Source organism: Sparus aurata, chromosome 18, assembly GCF_900880675.1.
Source record: "Sparus aurata chromosome 18, fSpaAur1.1, whole genome shotgun sequence".
Classification (NCBI taxonomy): domain Eukaryota; kingdom Metazoa; phylum Chordata; class Actinopteri; order Spariformes; family Sparidae; genus Sparus; species Sparus aurata.
The window spans coordinates 29,723,716-29,741,262 of record NC_044204.1 but is presented as its reverse complement, the minus strand read 5'-3'; the positions used below and the strand labels follow the sequence as shown (position 1 = coordinate 29,741,262).

Below are 17,547 nucleotides of genomic sequence, written 5' to 3'. Positions count from 1 at the left end.
AACTGACTATTAGAATATAAGTATCACTCACAAGTGAATACATAATTACTAGTCAGTGAAACCATTGCAAAAGCACACACCTGAAGCAGCAGAAGAAGAAGAAACCGTGACCGGCTCAAATGAGTCGTGACAGCGACACGTAGAACGAACTGTAACTTACTTTTTCTCGGAAATAAATAAAAAGAAACTGATTCTTATGCATACCAAACCGTCACTCCTGTGCATATTATTATTACAGCCCCCCTTACGACTGACTAACGTGCTCCCACAGAAGTGTTGTCGTGATCCTGACATTTTTCAAGCATCGACAGAATACCTCGACAAACATTAATACTTGACACCACAACAGGTGGAAAACTGGTGCATGTAAAGCACAACAACATCTAAATGAATGTACTTCTGGAGGAGGTGGTACGATGTGGCCACTGCAGCTGTGCGTGGGTGTGTGTGTGTGTGTGTGTGTGTGTGTGTGTGTGTGTCTCGTACTGGAGTATCGATACTGCAACAAATGAGTATTGAAGCAGTTTGAAATATTCCAAATATTCAGAGCAGACAATGGCTGATCTATCTTACAGACAAAGAAGAAAACAGCAGCAGTCAGACTGTCTGATGCAGAACTGAGGAGAACAAAAGTCAGCTGAAGTCTTTGTGATGTGTTTCTGTTTGTTTGTTTGTTTTTCTTTTCTGTGTGTCTGATTGTTTTATTGTATTTTAAAACGGTTTGTTATAGTTCTACGTAAATGCGAATGCATGAATACATAGTTTTCTGTTTTTTCTGTATGCACAAACGTGCAGAGACGTTCCACTTAATTTTTACTCTGCTTGCGTTCACTTGTCAACCGTCAGTACGAATGCTAATAAACTCAAACTCAATATACGGTTGCTGACAAATCATTTCTAAAGCGGAGCTGACAGAAACACTGGATCGCATTTCAATTGATTTCTGTTTATTTAATTTGACTGCAGCTCGTCCAGACTGAATGTTTGTCTTTTGTTTTCTCTTTCATTCCACCTCCCTCTGTCTCTCTGCTCCTCGCTCTCTCTCTCTCTCTCTCTCTATGTCCCATAATCCTCTGCAGTTATTTAAGGAGGAGCTGACCCAGGTGAAGGAGGGCATGAAGCACATCAATGATCTGGCCCACCAGCTGGCCATCTCCGATGTCCATTTGTCGATGGAGAACGCCCGCGCCCTGGAGCACCTCAACAGCAGATGGAAAGTGCTTCAGGTAGAGTTCACTGCTGGGTCTGCGCAGCCTGTTTGACATTGTCAGCGGCAGCTTCAAATTCGAGGGAGACATTAGCGAGGGACTCCACGTGTAATGTTTGTCCTGATGCAAATTAATGTGAGGCTGCGATGGCGCCCGAACCTTCAGGCCTCCAGCTGCTTCATGTTGTTTTATCTTTTTGAGCTTGTGAGGGACGGCGGTGGCTGTTAGGATGAGAATAAAGGTTGTGTGTGATCCTTCTGATCTGATCAGAAGGGATGATCAGAGAATGTGTTCAGGCTGATATATGACTGCCAGGAACTAAAAGGGATAATTAAAACCACTGAACACCAACATATGTGACTGAAATATCAGCAACTGTTGAATGAGGAGGATCAATCCGGAAACGTCACAGAGCCCATCTCCGACCCCCGTCTCTCCCCTAATATCCTGGCATTTCTTCACTGTCAACGATCGAATAAAGGCTTTAAATACAAAACAACAATAATGACTAAAGAGAAGATTCACACTGATGTGCAAACTTGACCTGCTGCCCCCACACACACACACACATATTGAGGCCATTGAATGTATGCTTGTACAGTTTTAAGTACATTTTGACAGAACAGGATTCCATTAGAGGATAAACTCGCCCCAAAGAAGAATTTTTCAGTCATTATCTTCTCATCGTCAAGTTAACGGGAAGTGGAGCTGGAGCTTCACAGCGAAACAGAGCTGCAACATTTATTCTAAACAGCTGAAGCAGCTGGGAGCTCATTTTAAAAAAGCCAAAAAAGAAAGCGAAAAAAAAACAAATATGATGGCATGAATGGCTTCCTGCAGCTCATCCAGCTTAATCTAAGAAACTGGAAGCCCTGAGCTCCCAAATTGATAAGAGAAGAGGTTATTTACAGCCTTTACAAAGCAGGAATCTTCACTGTAGCTTCTAAGCTAAAAGCTTTAGCGTGCAGCCCTTCTGAAGTGGGTGTGCGAGCCCGACCACACGTTTAAAAATAGTCTTTTCAGAATCAATTTGGGATCTCAAGGCTTTCTGGATTATACTGAAGAAGCCGCATGGAGCGGTTGTGTTTTAAAACAAGACGTACTTCAGCTGCTTAAGAGGATGCGGCAGCTCCGAAAATGTTTTGTGAACTTCACTTTCCACGCTGACTTTCCATCTGCATTAGTGTGAGTAGATGGAAGTAGAGCCATTTTTTAATTCACCTCACTTTGGTTCAAATCATCTAACAGAATCTTGTTTATGTTGTGTAACCCTGCAAGGAAATGGACATAAAAAGCAATCGATAGAAACCAATAGAGGCCTTGAACCATTGACAAAATTCAACTTCCTATAACAAGCCTTAAAATGTTGAATATAAGTCTTAAATTACATTTAGTCAGGTCTTAAATATGTACGTTCATTTACCGCTTCCGTCGTCGCCTTTTTTTTTTAACGGTATTTTGCCAACAGCCCAGTTGGAATATATCGCCGTACACTTCCGGAAGGAAAAGGCTTCAACTGCGAAATCTGCTTCAAATATGGTAAAGTGTAAATTTAAGAAGTGTTGGCTTGAACAACCAGAATTCAGCTGGTTAAAAGCCGTACGTCATAATGAATTTGAAGCACAGTGTACGCTCTGCAAGAGGACCCTCAACTTGAGCCAACACGGTGTGAAAGCGCTGGTGTCACACACAAAATTAGAAAAACAACAGTTAGCTTCTAAAGTCTCAAGCGAAGTCACGCTATCACACGCTTCTGTACGCCTTCGTCACCAGTTCCCGGTCCAAGTTAATCCAGTTCTTCTAGACCCGAACTCTGTGTCGCCTCTGCCGTCTTGTAGTCAAGTGACATTCAAACCATCTTCAGCTCAACTCAGACGTTGAAAGCGGAGGTGCTTTGGATTTTCAACAGCATTGGAACTCACTCACACACACACACACACACACACACACACACACACACACACACACCAGGGTTATTATATTTAACTAAATGTAATTCCCAGATAAAAACAAAACCAAAACACTTAATCACTTGTTAAACTAATTAAAACTAAACAAATGAAAAACAACCTGAAAAACTAAATTAGAATAAAAACTAATTAAGTGTAAAAACTTTATTAACCCCGACACACACAGTCACTCACTCCATTCTTCTTTGTTTGAGTTGCTCTGTGAATGGCAATAAATGTGGTTATTTTTGATAATAATTTTCGGACCGTGTTTCTCCTTACTTTTTCGTACTTCGTGTAAGTCTTTAATTTAGTTCAAAATGGTCTTAAGAAAAAGAAAAAGTCTTAAATTTGACTTGTTCGTTAACATGAGGCAAGAGAAGAAAAGGTGGCTTTGAGGAGGCTGACAGATGGTTTATCAGAAAAGTTCAATCAATGGAAAACATCTCCAAATGTTTGAAATCTCCTGTCACAAAAGCTTCGCTCCAGCCCTGACCTAATGTTTCTGAATCCAGAAAGACAAGGTTGATGCTGGGTTCGGGTCCTGAACTTCATTCACTGTGTATCCTTCAAAAGTTTTCGAATCTCCCGAGACAAAAGCTTGTTTCAGTCCAGTCGATGGTTGAGAGGACCACCCTTGATTCTGAATGGTCTTGTAAAGTCCTCTTTACAAATAGATGTTATTTTAAATGAAGAAAAAAAGTTATGTTTTCTTGATAAAAGAATAAAACTCCCTTCTACAGTTTAACCAGACTGACAGATGAAAAGTGCAGAAAGATACAAAGAAAGTTTTGGGCGACCAAGAAATCAGCAGTAAGTAAATGAAACTAAAAGCTCGACATTACAATCAGATCTAATGAACAGGTTCCTGTTTCAGGTTCAAGTAGCAATAATGATTATAATAAGCTGAGATCGGCAGGTGTGTTGCTCCTCAATGGAAGAATAAATATATTATGGACCAACAATTCCCAGTTAAAAGGGCCCAAAGAAAAACAGGTTCCTGAAATATGAAGACTGCGATAAGCAATTTTTGAAGTTAAAGTTGTGTCCTGCAGTTTCACACACAGTTGGCTCAGAGTTTGTCTTTTTAGTTGTCAATGTTTATTTTCTCTTCATTTTTTTTCCTTTCAAATATTATTTGTTTCAGTTTTTGCTAAAAGTAGCATCGGTTAAAAAGACAAAAAGTTGGTTGTTTCCAACATAATGAAGACAATCAGTGGCTACAAATATATTGAGTTTAGAGTTTTATTAAGTTGTTTATTAATGTTTTGATGTATGGGTAATTGAAATATTTAAAGATAATTAATCATAATTATTCACAAGATAATACGTAATTAATGTGTGTATATATATATACACACATTTTGAGTTTATTGAACACAAAATACTTTTAATAATTTCTTTGAGTTGAATTTCCTGAAAATATTTGAGTCTTAATCAGTAAATTCATTTACATTTTACTGAAAAAGTAAATGTTTTGTTGTAAACATGTTCTCCAAACTTCAAGCTCTGATGTCTTATGAGTTCTTGAATCGTTGTGGTTCAGTCATTATCGACCCACATAGCATCGTTAGTCTGGCGCGGTGACGGGCCCCACAGCCACATATGCTCGGCTCAAATACAGCCATGGATTGTGGTCCAAAAGCGGTCCAGAACTGGCCCAGGGTTCTTGGCCAGAGATGGGCCAGTGAGTCGGACTACCAGCTCTGAACCACCTATGGACCATAAGTCACTGCTGTATGTGGACCGCCTGTCAGTGGGCGGGTAGCCAGACTCACTCTGCTCTGTGTGTGGGGTCAAAATCACCATTCTGGACTTGACGTTTGAATTATTGTATTGTTCTTCGTTTAGAACCCAAACTATTTTAAATGTATTGTCTGAATTATACTATTTCTGTCTTTGTTAAATTAGCCGTTATTGAAGAACAGCAGAAAAATCCCATTACAACAGGTGAATCCAAACTTTTGGATGCTGGTGCGTGCTTAGATCAACGTCTACAGTTGGTTCAAACTTGACTGCAAAGTAAACATCTGGCCGACACATCCTGTAGCTGCACCTGAGCATCAGACCCTCCCAGTCGTGCAGTACGTGACTGAGAGCCGTTCACTGTAAAGCAGCTGCAGGTTGTTTGGAGCCGAGCGGCGCAGGAAGATACAAACGGCTTCAACAAACTGCAGTCTCAGTGTGGACCTGTTTCGCAGCAGCTGTTGTTTTTCTGCAGCGGCTGAGCTTTCGTTCAGAATGTTTAACCCGTCAAAAATGTAAAGTTGTTGTAAAGATCACATTTTCATGCATCATGAAGTGGCAGCTGAGGCGAGAAACGCGGCGGGAAAAGACGCGTGAATGATGCGAATGAATTAAAGGTTCTGACCCCGGCATCTACATGAAGAGGGGACGTCCTTCGATGAATCCGGGGCACTTACATTTAAAGCCTTTTAAAATTTTCAAGAATAAAGTGCTGTGGATTCACTGAACTGGACTTGCCCTCCCCCTCGATGCTTGGCTGAATGTATGGATGCACTATCCAGCGAGCATTACTGCGCCTCTAATCAGTGTGCTCCATCAGCATCCTCTCCGCCGCCTAACAAAACCCCCCCACGCCGCCCTCCCTGCACCTCATGTGAGAGCACCCTGTTCCCATTAGATAACCTCGGCGGTACCCTCCTCGCCGCCTGTCATTTGCGGCATCGTCATGATGTTGTAATTACCTCTCCAGCCTCTCCTCCTCTCTGTTCCTCTCTTCTCCGGCTTTTTCGTCTGATGATTTTTAGCGCACCCTTCAACAACTCTGAGAAATTAATTTCCACAATCCACTTTGCACACTCGCTGTCTTCCTGACAAGAGCTTTTCATGTTGCCTCAAAATAGTCCAGGATGAAAACAGGTTCAGGAGGAAAAAAAAAAAAAAACAGAGCAGATCAGATTAGACGAGCGCTGGGTTTGATTTGTAAGCCGGTGAAGCAAATCAAGTCAATGGCTTCAACTTAAGCCTTTGTCCTCTAAGTGAAACTTATTGGACTGCTTGCAGCAATTAATCACACGCTAGACAGAGTGACGTGCTGGTGTCTGCAGAGGAATCTTCTCCGTTTCAGGGTTCAGGTCGGGATATTACATTTGCATTTAGGGCATTAATCAGACGTTTTTGTCCACGCATTCATACGCTGATGGCGGTGGCTGCCATGCAAGGTGCCGACCAAGGACATCAGGAGCAGTTTGGGGTTCAGTGTCTTGCCCAAGGACCCTTCGACATGCAGACCAGGGGAATCAAACCAGTGACCTTTCGATAACAAGGCGCTGGTTCTACCCACGAGCCACAGCCGCCCCATATTGCAGGTATCGGTCGCATCGGTCGCTGTAAGAGAGTTTGCACCTAGAAGTCGTTATCTCTGGATCTATGTTTGTTCTTTGGAGGTTTTCAGTTTGTAGCATTTTCACACGAGAAAAGTGAAAAAAGTTACACGAGACAGACACTATGCACGTTGAGTGTGTTGTGTTGATGAGCGTGATACTCCCACAATGCAGTGCTCAAGAAAAATGGTGGAGCCTAAGCAAAACATATAGTGAGTGGTGGTAAAACGAATCCAAAACCAATTCTAAAAAAAACCCCCCAAAAATATGTTTTATATCTTGTAATGTCGTAATTTCCTGGTTGTACGTCATCTACGTTGGCACTAACTGCTAAAACTCCCAAAAAACAGTATAATATGGCGATCAGTCTGCAGCGCGTACCGTATCGAATTAGTGTGAAGTGTGGATTCCAGACGCAGCTTGTGTCTTGTTAAAACGCACTCCTCCTGTGTGAGGTTCTCACATTTCATCTCTCGCTGCGTCGACCCCTTTTTCTTTTCAGGATTCCTCGTTTGACCAAGTTCAAGCGCTCGACAAAACCAACGAGGTGCTTCGTGCCCTCCGGATGAAGCTACGCCGACAGATAAGCGGGCTTTTTTTTTTTTTTTTTTTTTTTTAGAACGTGTGGGATGAGCTTGCTTTAAAAAATAAATAAAAAAACACATCTGTCAGTCTTATTTTCGTGCACATCCATAGCTCGCGTTCCCTCTGGTTCAATTAAAAGTGTTTTTCTGTGATACAGGTCACGATGCATGATAAAGTTTAAACGATCCTTTGAGGAGCGTAGATGACAGACTCGAAGCGTAATTATCAAGGAGACGCCCGGTGTTTTTTTACGGAACAGGATTGCTGGAAGAGGGATTCATAGACATTAGGACTCGTCTTGTTTTCCCATTGATGTCCCTCTGCGATGGAGGTAAAAGGTGTTCATGAAAAAAAATGACAATCCCTGCTAAATCTTTCATCCGCTAATGTTCCCTGTGGTCTTTGATTCAGGAGGTAAAGTGAGAGCCTCTAATCCCCTCCTCCCAGTGATCAACATTGTTAAAAAGGCTTTTAGTATCTATAGTCACCAGCTAGATATTCATCTCCCACATCGGGGGTTTTAATCTGAGTCGCTGTGATATCAGCAGAGCTCCGGTGAAATAAAGTAAAGAGACGGGTGTGGCAAATGTTTTTTTTCCTCTGTTCGTCTCCGAGCCGCCCCCCCCCCCCCCCCGGTCGATTCGCTATCTCTACTGATCCACATTCATTAATTTCAATGCAATAAGATGCACTGACCTGGCACCTCGCTATCTTTTTTTTCTTCTTCTTTTTTTTCCGCTGTGAAAGCAAGCAGAATGGAGGATCCTCTTCTTCTTTGTCTCCCTCGCCGAGGCCCCGTTTCTCTCTTAATTAAAATGATAAATGCAGAAATCCCCGTAGCATCCTGTGGCCTTGTTGATTTTGGCTGCCGCGACGCCAGCGAGAATGTATCCTTCCAAATTTGATTTGGTAATATTTGTCGATCACGGGTAATTTAGTCATTTGTCTTCCTTATGGCAGCACAAATTGCCTGCACAACAAATAGATTGTGAAACGCCGCACGGTTGGAGGTAACATATCCGAGGCCCGCTGACGGAGCTCTGTGTTAGTCCGAGCAGCGTCAATCGCAGGGCTTAGATTATATTGTTTTATTTGGCGGCAGGGGAGCAATGACGTGTGCACACTAACTTAGCACATCTTTACTTTGCACCTATACGACTCATTGCCTGCGCTTCTCTTTGAGGCTTGAAGGATCCTCACATTTTTCTCTTTTCAGTCTCTTTCCTTTCACCAACGTGTGTGGGTTTACCTCCCATTGTTTGATGACGCCTTTTTCAAACATCCAGCTGACAATGACTCATGTGCCAAATCCAATGCATTTCAGGTAAACCAGGATTACTCAGGCCGCTAAATCCCATTTGGCGAGATGCATAACTGACGTGAGGCGCTTCTTCACAAAAGGCAACGGCAAACTTTAATTTCGTCGACGCGGCCTCCGTACTTCATTGAAAACCCAAAAGTGAGCCTCTTTTTCTCTCCACGCTGTCGTTACAACCAGGAGCCGGTTGTCCTGGTTTCGACAAAGTGTATGATTTTGTAATCTCGGTCTTCATTTCCTACCTGCTGCTCTTCAAAGGCTTTCAAAGTCCTTCAAGAGGGGCAGCGGAAGGAAAAAGACATAATTTATATTCTGCAGCTCGCTAATGGAGGAGAAGCAGGTGGTTTGTGTGCGCGTATTTCTATTTTGGGGATTTGCGGTGGGGAGTCATGAACAGCACGATTCCCTTTGATTTAACTGGGCGTGTGTGTGTGTGTGTGTCCTCAGGGTTCGATAGAGGAGCGGCTGAAGCAGCTCCAGGATGCACATCGAGACTTTGGCCCCGGATCGCAGCACTTCCTCTCCAGTAAGAGTCCTCCTCTGCTTTTTGAAGTTGTTACCTCGTGTCGCGCCGGTCTGTGCCGCGCTGTGCCAACTCTCCAGGAGTGTGTGTGTGTGTGTGTGTGTGTGTGTGTGATACATTACAGTTTCATATAATAAGGTTATAAAACTGCTGCGTGCGTGTGTGTGTGTGTGTATGTGGGTTAGAGGTGGAGCTGGCAGGCTTCTGTTCATCCCTCTTCATCAGTTCCAGCGCACAGTTTGCGAAAAGCGTCCCCAGCGATGCTCATCACAACAGTCATCGCTCTCATTTGAGCACAGTATACATATTTGTGAATTCTGTCTCTTCTTTTACCTGCCGATCTTCAAAGGCTACACAGGGGGAGCGGGGCGGGGGTGGGTTTGGTTCGGGGGGTGGGGGGCTGAGAGATGTGATTTACTTTGCCTACTTTTAGGCTGATGAAGACATGAAAAAAAGGCAGCGTGTTGCGTGGCTCTCTGCATGAGTGTTTCTTTTTAAGTGGCGAGCGCTCGCGTGTCCTCAACAAACCCCCATCCAGTTTTGCAGCTGTCATGCCGGCTCGGGGATGCCACACTGGGGGTTACACAGCGCCACTCCACCGCCAGCCCAGACCGCTGTTCCCTGCAGGAACGTCTGGGTTTGACTCTGTGTGGTTTTTGTTTTTTAATGCACCAACATGCCCTTGCCGCAGATTTGTGCCGCGATGGAACGAAATGAGAACGTTTACTCCGTCACTTGAAAAAAACAGGAGATTTTATGAATTTCTTGAATCACTATGACGTCGACCACATACACGACCGAAACTCAGCTTCCCTCCGTTTTTGCCTGCTCCCAGATCCCCACGCTCTTCAGCCGCCAGATGATGCAAAACATGGATTTTAAGGTTGTTGTTTCACGGACACAAAGGTAATAGTCGGACCAAGAGAGAGAGCCGCCTCTGCTGTTGTGGATTTGCGGCTCGTTTAAGTAAGTTTATACAAACTTGATCAAGGAGGAACAAAATAACAGCACATCTGTCTGCACAGAGCGACGTCATGGTAATCCTCTCGGGTCTCTCCGATGTTCGGATTATATCAACAGCTCAGAAAGCCTTCCTCCCGTACACAGTTATCTGTTTAACAACAAAGAAGGGAAAAGTTGCTGCAGAGCTTCTCACCTCTGGCCTCGTGAGGAATAGAAAGAAATTGGGTAGAAGACAGTTAGTCTGCCACCACAGACAGATCGAAGGCCGTGCTACGAGTTTCCACAGTCGGCTTTGGTTTGTTGGGGATCTGTTCTGTAGACATTTCTACAGCAGCTTCGAATCACTACGTTTGAAAGACCATGAGATATAAAACTCAGAGCAGATTTCACCATGCCCCTCATCCACACCTTATCGGGCTTGATGTTCATATAGGGTACTTATCTTATGAGGTCAGAGTGTCCCGGACCTTTATATTTTCCTCCCACAGCGTCCACTCCCCTCTCTTGGATCGACTGAGACGAACTACAATCAGACTAAAAGCCAAGATTCTGCTGCTACCACACGGCCTATTTCTCACTTAAAACGCTCGTCAGAAGCATATTTTAGCACGCTGGACTGAAAGCGGTGCCATATTGTTCCTGTATTGTGAAAAAGGAGGCTGAAAAAAATTCTGATCGAACTGTAAAACGAGGCAGCGTTGATCGAATGTGAACCGCGATCCTTGTTCAGTGTCTGTCTGACGATACTGTTGCTCTGTTTTTCTCGGGTCATGTAGCACCGGTCTTCCTGTTTGTCTCCTTCTTAAATTGCAGTTTTAATTTGTACAATATTTCATTTCAGATACATTTACTCCACTACACATTTATCTGACAGCTTTATATATATTTTAATATCGTACTGATACTTTTAAACACAAACTATTCAGTCTTTCTTTACGCAGTGTCTTATATTTGTACAGCTTTATTGTTTATACTTATTTTGATTCACTTTGTTTCTGTCATTGCCCTTTTATTCTTCTAGTCCATAATTGATACAGATTTGTATTTACATCTTACTGTTGTTATTGTTATTATTACCTTATCAACTTAAATCAACTGTTACGTGCAATATATAATTGTCTTTTGCTTTACTGCTTTTTTTTAATCTTTTATTCTTTGTCCTCTATTATTTAAATTGTTCATTTTATTGCAACTGGTCTGCATTAGTCTCTCTTTTCTAAATAGACTGTATAAATAATGCTGTATAGATAATGATTGATTGATCGGTTGAATTAAATATTAATGTATAAGTGTTTTTTGGGCATTTTCATGAATTTATTGACAGCTTGTGGGATGACATGGGCGGACTGGAGCCCATGGCGGCTACAGCGAGGGGGCGGGGCCTCTGTGCGTGGGTCGTACGCTCCACCAGCTGAGCTCCCGGGCGCCAAAGTATTGAATCTTACAGAATAAAACACTTTGGACTAATCCACCAAACTGCATATGGAGTAATCACAATGACCTCGCTCTTGAACAGCTACGACATTAACCGCTACGTATGCATTTATACATCAGTACTAACGGTATAATAGCATAACATCATCATTTGTCGGTCAAAGGGGACATTTTCCATACATAATAAATACATCTACTAATGAAAAAAGAGACGAGTTCATTGCTGCTGATAAAACTTCTGTAGATTTATTGAAAGCAGATATTAAATGCAGGAAGTTAATTTGTAAAGGAGAGTTTTTTTACATTGGGGTATTGGCACTTTTATTAAAGATCCCTCCACTCCTATATAACAACTAAATTGAGATCCTTAAAAACTGCACCTAGTCCTTCACCCTTATTAAATGGAACAGGGAACGTTTTTGAATGGATTATTCTTTTTCTCCCCGATGGATTTGTGCTTCTATTTCAGTCTTTGTACATGTATTTATTTTCTGTTTTTACACGCAAAGCAACAGCATACATGTCTGCATTGTGCCGTGTCGTGGTACAATAACAGCCAATGACATGGTGTGTGTGTGTGTGTGTGTGTGTGTGTGTGTGTGTGTGCGTGCCTCTTGCTTTCTTCAACAGTGCATTCTGTCCTGTTTGATCCTCCGCTGAACCCCCTGTGGTTCAGTTTTGGAGGCCGATTAAAACGCTGCAGTCACCCCGTCTCACCGACACCTCCACCTCTCGTATTGTATTAGGCCGTGCCAAATAAACCAACACTCTGTGGAAACCCCACACAATAGACTTGTCTCCTCGGCTTTAGTGCGCCGGTTGTACAGCAGAGCAGCTCTGTTAAGGCGCTCTGAATGGACGCGCTGTCACGGACATTGTATACAATGGGCTTTTTCATGCCATGCCTATTTTTGAAATTGATTTCTGTGTGTTTACACAGGTTCAGTGCAGATACCGTGGGAGCGTGCCATCTCCCCGAACAAAGTGCCCTACTACATCAAGTAAGTGCAACTTCATGGTCAGTGTGCGCACTGTGGGAGTGTGTGAACCTTTTCCATCACAGGTTAGAGGGCTGGATTAAAGTGGGGCTGTTATCGTTGTGACAAATGGATATGAGGACTGTATGTCCGTGTTTGACCTATTTTTTTGTTACCAAACTCTACTGAAACAGGCTGTTCATAGCATTTTTCAACCGTCTGTGATTGGCTGCTTTTATTCTTGACCATTTCCCCTTGTTTACATCAATGTGGAGGGTGGGGGCAATTCAGAATGACGGGTTCAAATGTTATCAAAAACTGATGGAACAACAAAGAGGACCAAGCTGAAGTGAGGGGACGTCTGCCCAATGAGCATGTATCAGTTTCTATGGCAAAACATCACAACGAACGATGACGTCGTTGTTAAAGTTGAGTCAGTCTGTCAGTAACAGGGGATAAGCTCATCGGCACACTGTTGCAGGCACTGCTGTTTCCTACTGTTGTTCAAACTGTCTCCCGTATTTAAGGACATGCAACCACGTGCCAGGTTTTAAATGGTCTTTGTCTCTGCACCACATGTTTCTAACTGATTTTAACCAGCTAGCTATACTAAGGAAATGCAAATACCAACAGCGCTATTGCGAGAAATGCACTAACAGTGACCTGTCGCTTTTCATTTTCCCTCCCACATGTCTCGAGCACCAACATCTGATGCGTTCTGGCACCTCTGAGGGGACACTTTACTGTTTTTGTGCTCTCTGGTGGAGAGCTTTTGAAATCTCCATGTTCCAATGGCAGAGGGCTTCGTGTAGTCGTTGACCATGCAGGCCCATCCCAAGCACCAGCTTTATAGCCGGATAATTAGACTGAATTGCCATTTGCCTTTGATTTCATTATTCAGCTTAACCTCTCCTTAATGCTATCTGTTCTGCTCTGTCACTGCTGACCCACCGTATCTGTTCCATTGACATAATTTTCAATCCTACCAGAAAACTGTGGCGGTGGTCGCTTGGAGCAGTTAAAGTTCTCTCCTGGCATTAATTAAACCCCTGAAAACTCATCCCCGCTCCTCACATTTACATATTTGGAGGATTTTTCCATGGATGAAAATCCCTGTGTGGCTTTAAAATGGTTTGGATGTTACTCCACAAATTTGCCTCATTCATGGCCCGTGTCTGCAGTAAAGCACTGGCGGTGCGTTCAGGAGCTCCGGGAACAATTTTGATTGACAGCTGCTTATGCTAATGTCACAGAGGGGTGGCCACACAAAGTTAACAACATTAAAACAGAACCTCAGAATGCAAAATACAGATAATAAGCTACATCTGCACACCTGACTTCTCCTGACAGGATTGGTTCTTTAGGCTTGTGACATATGAAACCGTCTGAATCTGATTTTATTACGAGACGAAACAATGTTGTTACATTGCAGTTCTACAGCAGAAATGCTCAGCCGTGGTGTTTGCTGGTTATTTTGCTCATGATGTGTCTTGTATGATATAAAAAAACACACCTTGGACAGGTTAGAAACTTGATTTTCATTGGAGGGCTACAACACTGTTCAAAAGTTTAGAATCACATTTCTAGACTCAGATAAAAATATAATTCAGACACAAAATGTACTATTTACATTTGGAATAGTTTTGGCCCCTCAGAACAAATAATTAAACGATTTAAGCCTCCGCTCAGTGTTGTGTGATGGTGGTAGAGTGCTGCTGTAATCCTTTTGATTTTAAATTTATCTTCCAGTTCAGAAAAGCTCATGAGTGAACCAGTGACACAAGTACGTAACGTGGGAACCCATTTTCATTTGGCACCACTGACGTCTGTACAATGTTGAGACTGAACAGATTTGAACTGTCTACAGTATGTTCAGTTGATCCAATATAAATGGTGCTAACCCGACACTGACCTTATATTTCAATTTTGAAGTCTGAAGAATCAGAGAGAGAAACACGCCTGTAAGTTCCACCTTCTTATTTGCCGTATTGTGCTCCTGAACCTGAATCAGGAGCCATTTCTCATGTAAATCCTCATCGATTTTGATGACAGCCTCTAGTTTCTCTCACCAATGACCGCTGATATCTTATATAGTCTCCTAACTGTTGCTCAGAGGTTTCTACAACTCTGAATCTAAAAGCATGAAAGAGTCCTCTCAACTCCCCGACTCGAATGAATCGAGCTTTTTACGCCGGCGATTCAAAACTTTTGAAGGCGTCCATTATATTCACGGTTGAAAGAAGTCCCCCAATCATAACCATGCGAGTATCTGCTCTTCATGATTCAAAGGCACTTTAAAGCCACATTAGGCCAAGGTTGAAGAGCAGCGTCACCTGTCAGAGGACCCAGTAGATTAATGATGCCGCAGAATGATCTCAACTGCAGGATCTGCATTTAACAGTAGTGCCGGGCTTCCACAGGAATGCTCGGCTAGCTTTTGCCCCCATGTATCTGTAGTTTTGACTTTGGAAAAATGGACGCACCAACTTGTTTTGAGATGCGAGCAGCAATTCGGAGGTCTGGAACAAAACTACCAGCTTCCTTTAATCTGTCACTGCCAAATCCAGTCCAAACTTTCGACGCTCTTTGTTTTCCATAAAACAAAGAGTGTAAAAACACCATCTGCTCCCGCACAAAAGATGCTGTTTAGGGGAGAAGCTTGGATTGTTTTCCACCTGACAACAACGGATGGGTGTGGAATCATTTATTCGTCTGTGTCACTGTGAGTTAATATGTCTGTATTTTGTATTTTGACAAGTGAATTCATCTCCCATCATTCTCGCTTTGAGCGCAGCTATGCCTCACATTTGCAAAGATCATTCCGTTGTCTAAACATGTACACAGTTACTATTAGAGAGCAGATAAACACTTAACGATTCAGAGAGGAATTCTATTAATATAGTATTTGCCGGAGCGCTCATCTGTTTATCTGTTCTCCTCATCGGTTTCACCTTTAGAGTGCTGCTGGTTTTATCAATGAACTGCAGATGTGTGTATATTTATGCCAACGTTGTGCGTGCAGGTTTGCTTCTCTGCCGACTACGAGTATTTCTTTTCTTAATCATTTTCCAACAGAACCTCGTGGGTCTTGTTTTTAGTCTGCTAGTCAATTCTTTATGGGCTATATTACTGTACCAACGAGGGGGGGGGGGGGGGGGTCTGAGTAGCACTTCATTGGGTACCAATCAATGAACTCTCGCACCGGTAAAATGATGAGTGCTGCCCTAAAAGGCCCCTGGGTCCTGGCAGACTTTCTGCTTTGGGATTTCTCGTTTATTTTGCTGCGCTTGTCCTTTTTTATGGGATCTTTTTTTTTTTCCCTGAATGTCCTCTAGAGCGAGTAGGCAGCATAAAAAGGTGGTGTGAGTTTCTGTGGCGTCTCTGAGTGAAGTCTTCTAAGTTTTATCTCCAGCAGAGCAGCAGTGGTGCACAACTTTGAAGCCAGAACCCCAATTTGACGTATGTCTGCACTTTACGGGCCTGAGACTGTTGTAAACAACAGGTCGCCCCTGTGCTGCCCTCTCATTTTCTCATTTTTCCCCCCACTTCCTACCCTCTGATCTCCCTCCTTTCACCTGCCTGTCTCTGCTCATTTGTTCTCCATTTCTTCCTTGATCTTCGTTCACCTCCGCTCTTTGCAAGCTCCGCGAATTCCTCTGCCCTCGTTCATCTTACATTATTTTTTTTTCTGTCCTCTTCACAGCCATCAGGCCCAGACGACGTGCTGGGACCATCCAAAGATGACAGAACTGTACCAAGCACTGGGTGAGTAAGGAGACAATTAAAGCGCCCTCAGAGTCGTGCTCATTCGCCCGGGACCCCCACCGGGCTGCAGCAGCATGGCACCTCTTCTTTGAAGGCCCTGTCACACAGCTCATTAAGGGCCCTGTATTTCAAACACCTTCGGGACTACATCGCTGCTGTCATTAACCTACGAGGCCCAATTTGCCTGCGCTGTGATTGCCTTTAGCTTAGCCTTTAATTAATTGTGATAACGACGTCATGTGTTTCACTGTTAATCTGATCTGACGTGGGGAGCTTGCAGGGGAGATAGGGACACCGTCGCTGACACACACACACACACACACACACACACACACACCCGGCCAGATGCGTACATGCCCATGCACACACACACACACATACACACACAGATAACATTAGCAATATGGTATCCTCCTAATGACTTCTGCAGTGGCGTGATAAACATGAGCAGAGATAGCGAAGTCTAATTCCTCGACGGCAGGGTGGAGTGGTGCGGGATGGGTTTGTTTTCCCCTCATCTTTTCATTTACTCTAATCTCTTTCTATCTCTCCCTCCATTAGCGGATCTGAACAACATCAAGTTCTCAGCATACAGAACAGCCATGAAGCTGCGGCGGGTTCAGAAGGCTCTGCGATGTACGTACGGTATTTCATCCACGGTGTTTTCTGTCCGGACCGGCTGGTTAAGCGATATACTGTCGTGCTGCACCATCAGTAATCCTCCGTGACAAGCTACTCTTCCGAAAGAAGACAAAACCATTAGCTGTGCCGCAATTTCTTTATTCAGTTGTCGAAGGAGTCATCGCCCCCTCTACACTCTGGTTCAAAATATTCCCTACAGTTATAATTGGTGTTAAAATGCAGAAATCAAAAGTATCGATAAGCTCAGAAGCCACCGGAGCCGCTCAACCACCAGTTTTCTTCCTCATTCTCATCAGGGGCTGGATTGTTGGTGTGTTAGGTAATTACAGCTATTAATTGGTCAATTTGGCTGACAGAAAAAGAAGGCAATTAGTTTTTGCCGCATGGTCGAGGCTTGAGTGTGTGCCTCTTCAGGGTCACAGCACTTGTTTTGTCCTTCTGGGACCCTCTCACTTTCTGCCCATTTGCCTAACTAACCAGTGCTTCTCTTTAGGATTATGTTGTTTCCTCTTGCCTCATTTTCACCACCGCAGACATGGTCTCTCCTTCTCCGTCTTCATCCTGTTAAAGGAGATATATTATGCTAATTTTCAGGTTCATTTTATTTTGGGTTATTACTATGAAGAACAGGTTGACGTGGTTCAATGCTCAAAAAAACACAGCACTGTTTTCCACCTCTTCCTGAAACGCTCTGTTTTAACTCCTGTTTCTTTAAGCCCCGCCTCTTCTGAATACCCGGTCTGCTCTGATTGGTCAGCTCACACATGCCTGAGCCAGCACAGCTAAAAACAGCAACAGAGTCAGAGCCAAATGAGGTGCTCGGGAAAAATTATGCA

General features: G+C 43.4%; 1 protein-coding gene across 1 annotated transcript in view; it reads left to right on the top strand.

Annotated features, from left to right (window-relative positions):
• The window catches only part of LOC115568911 (dystrophin-related protein 2-like), a 77,524-nt gene that overhangs the window by 44,528 nt on the left and 15,449 nt on the right, over positions 1-17,547 (top strand). The window contains exons 6-10 of the mRNA XM_030396652.1: positions 1,080-1,226; positions 8,855-8,933; positions 12,268-12,328; positions 16,008-16,069; positions 16,631-16,705. Coding sequence (XP_030252512.1) covers positions 1,080-1,226; positions 8,855-8,933; positions 12,268-12,328; positions 16,008-16,069; positions 16,631-16,705 — 424 coding nt within the window. The remainder of the gene's footprint in view (positions 1-1,079; positions 1,227-8,854; positions 8,934-12,267; positions 12,329-16,007; positions 16,070-16,630; positions 16,706-17,547) is intronic.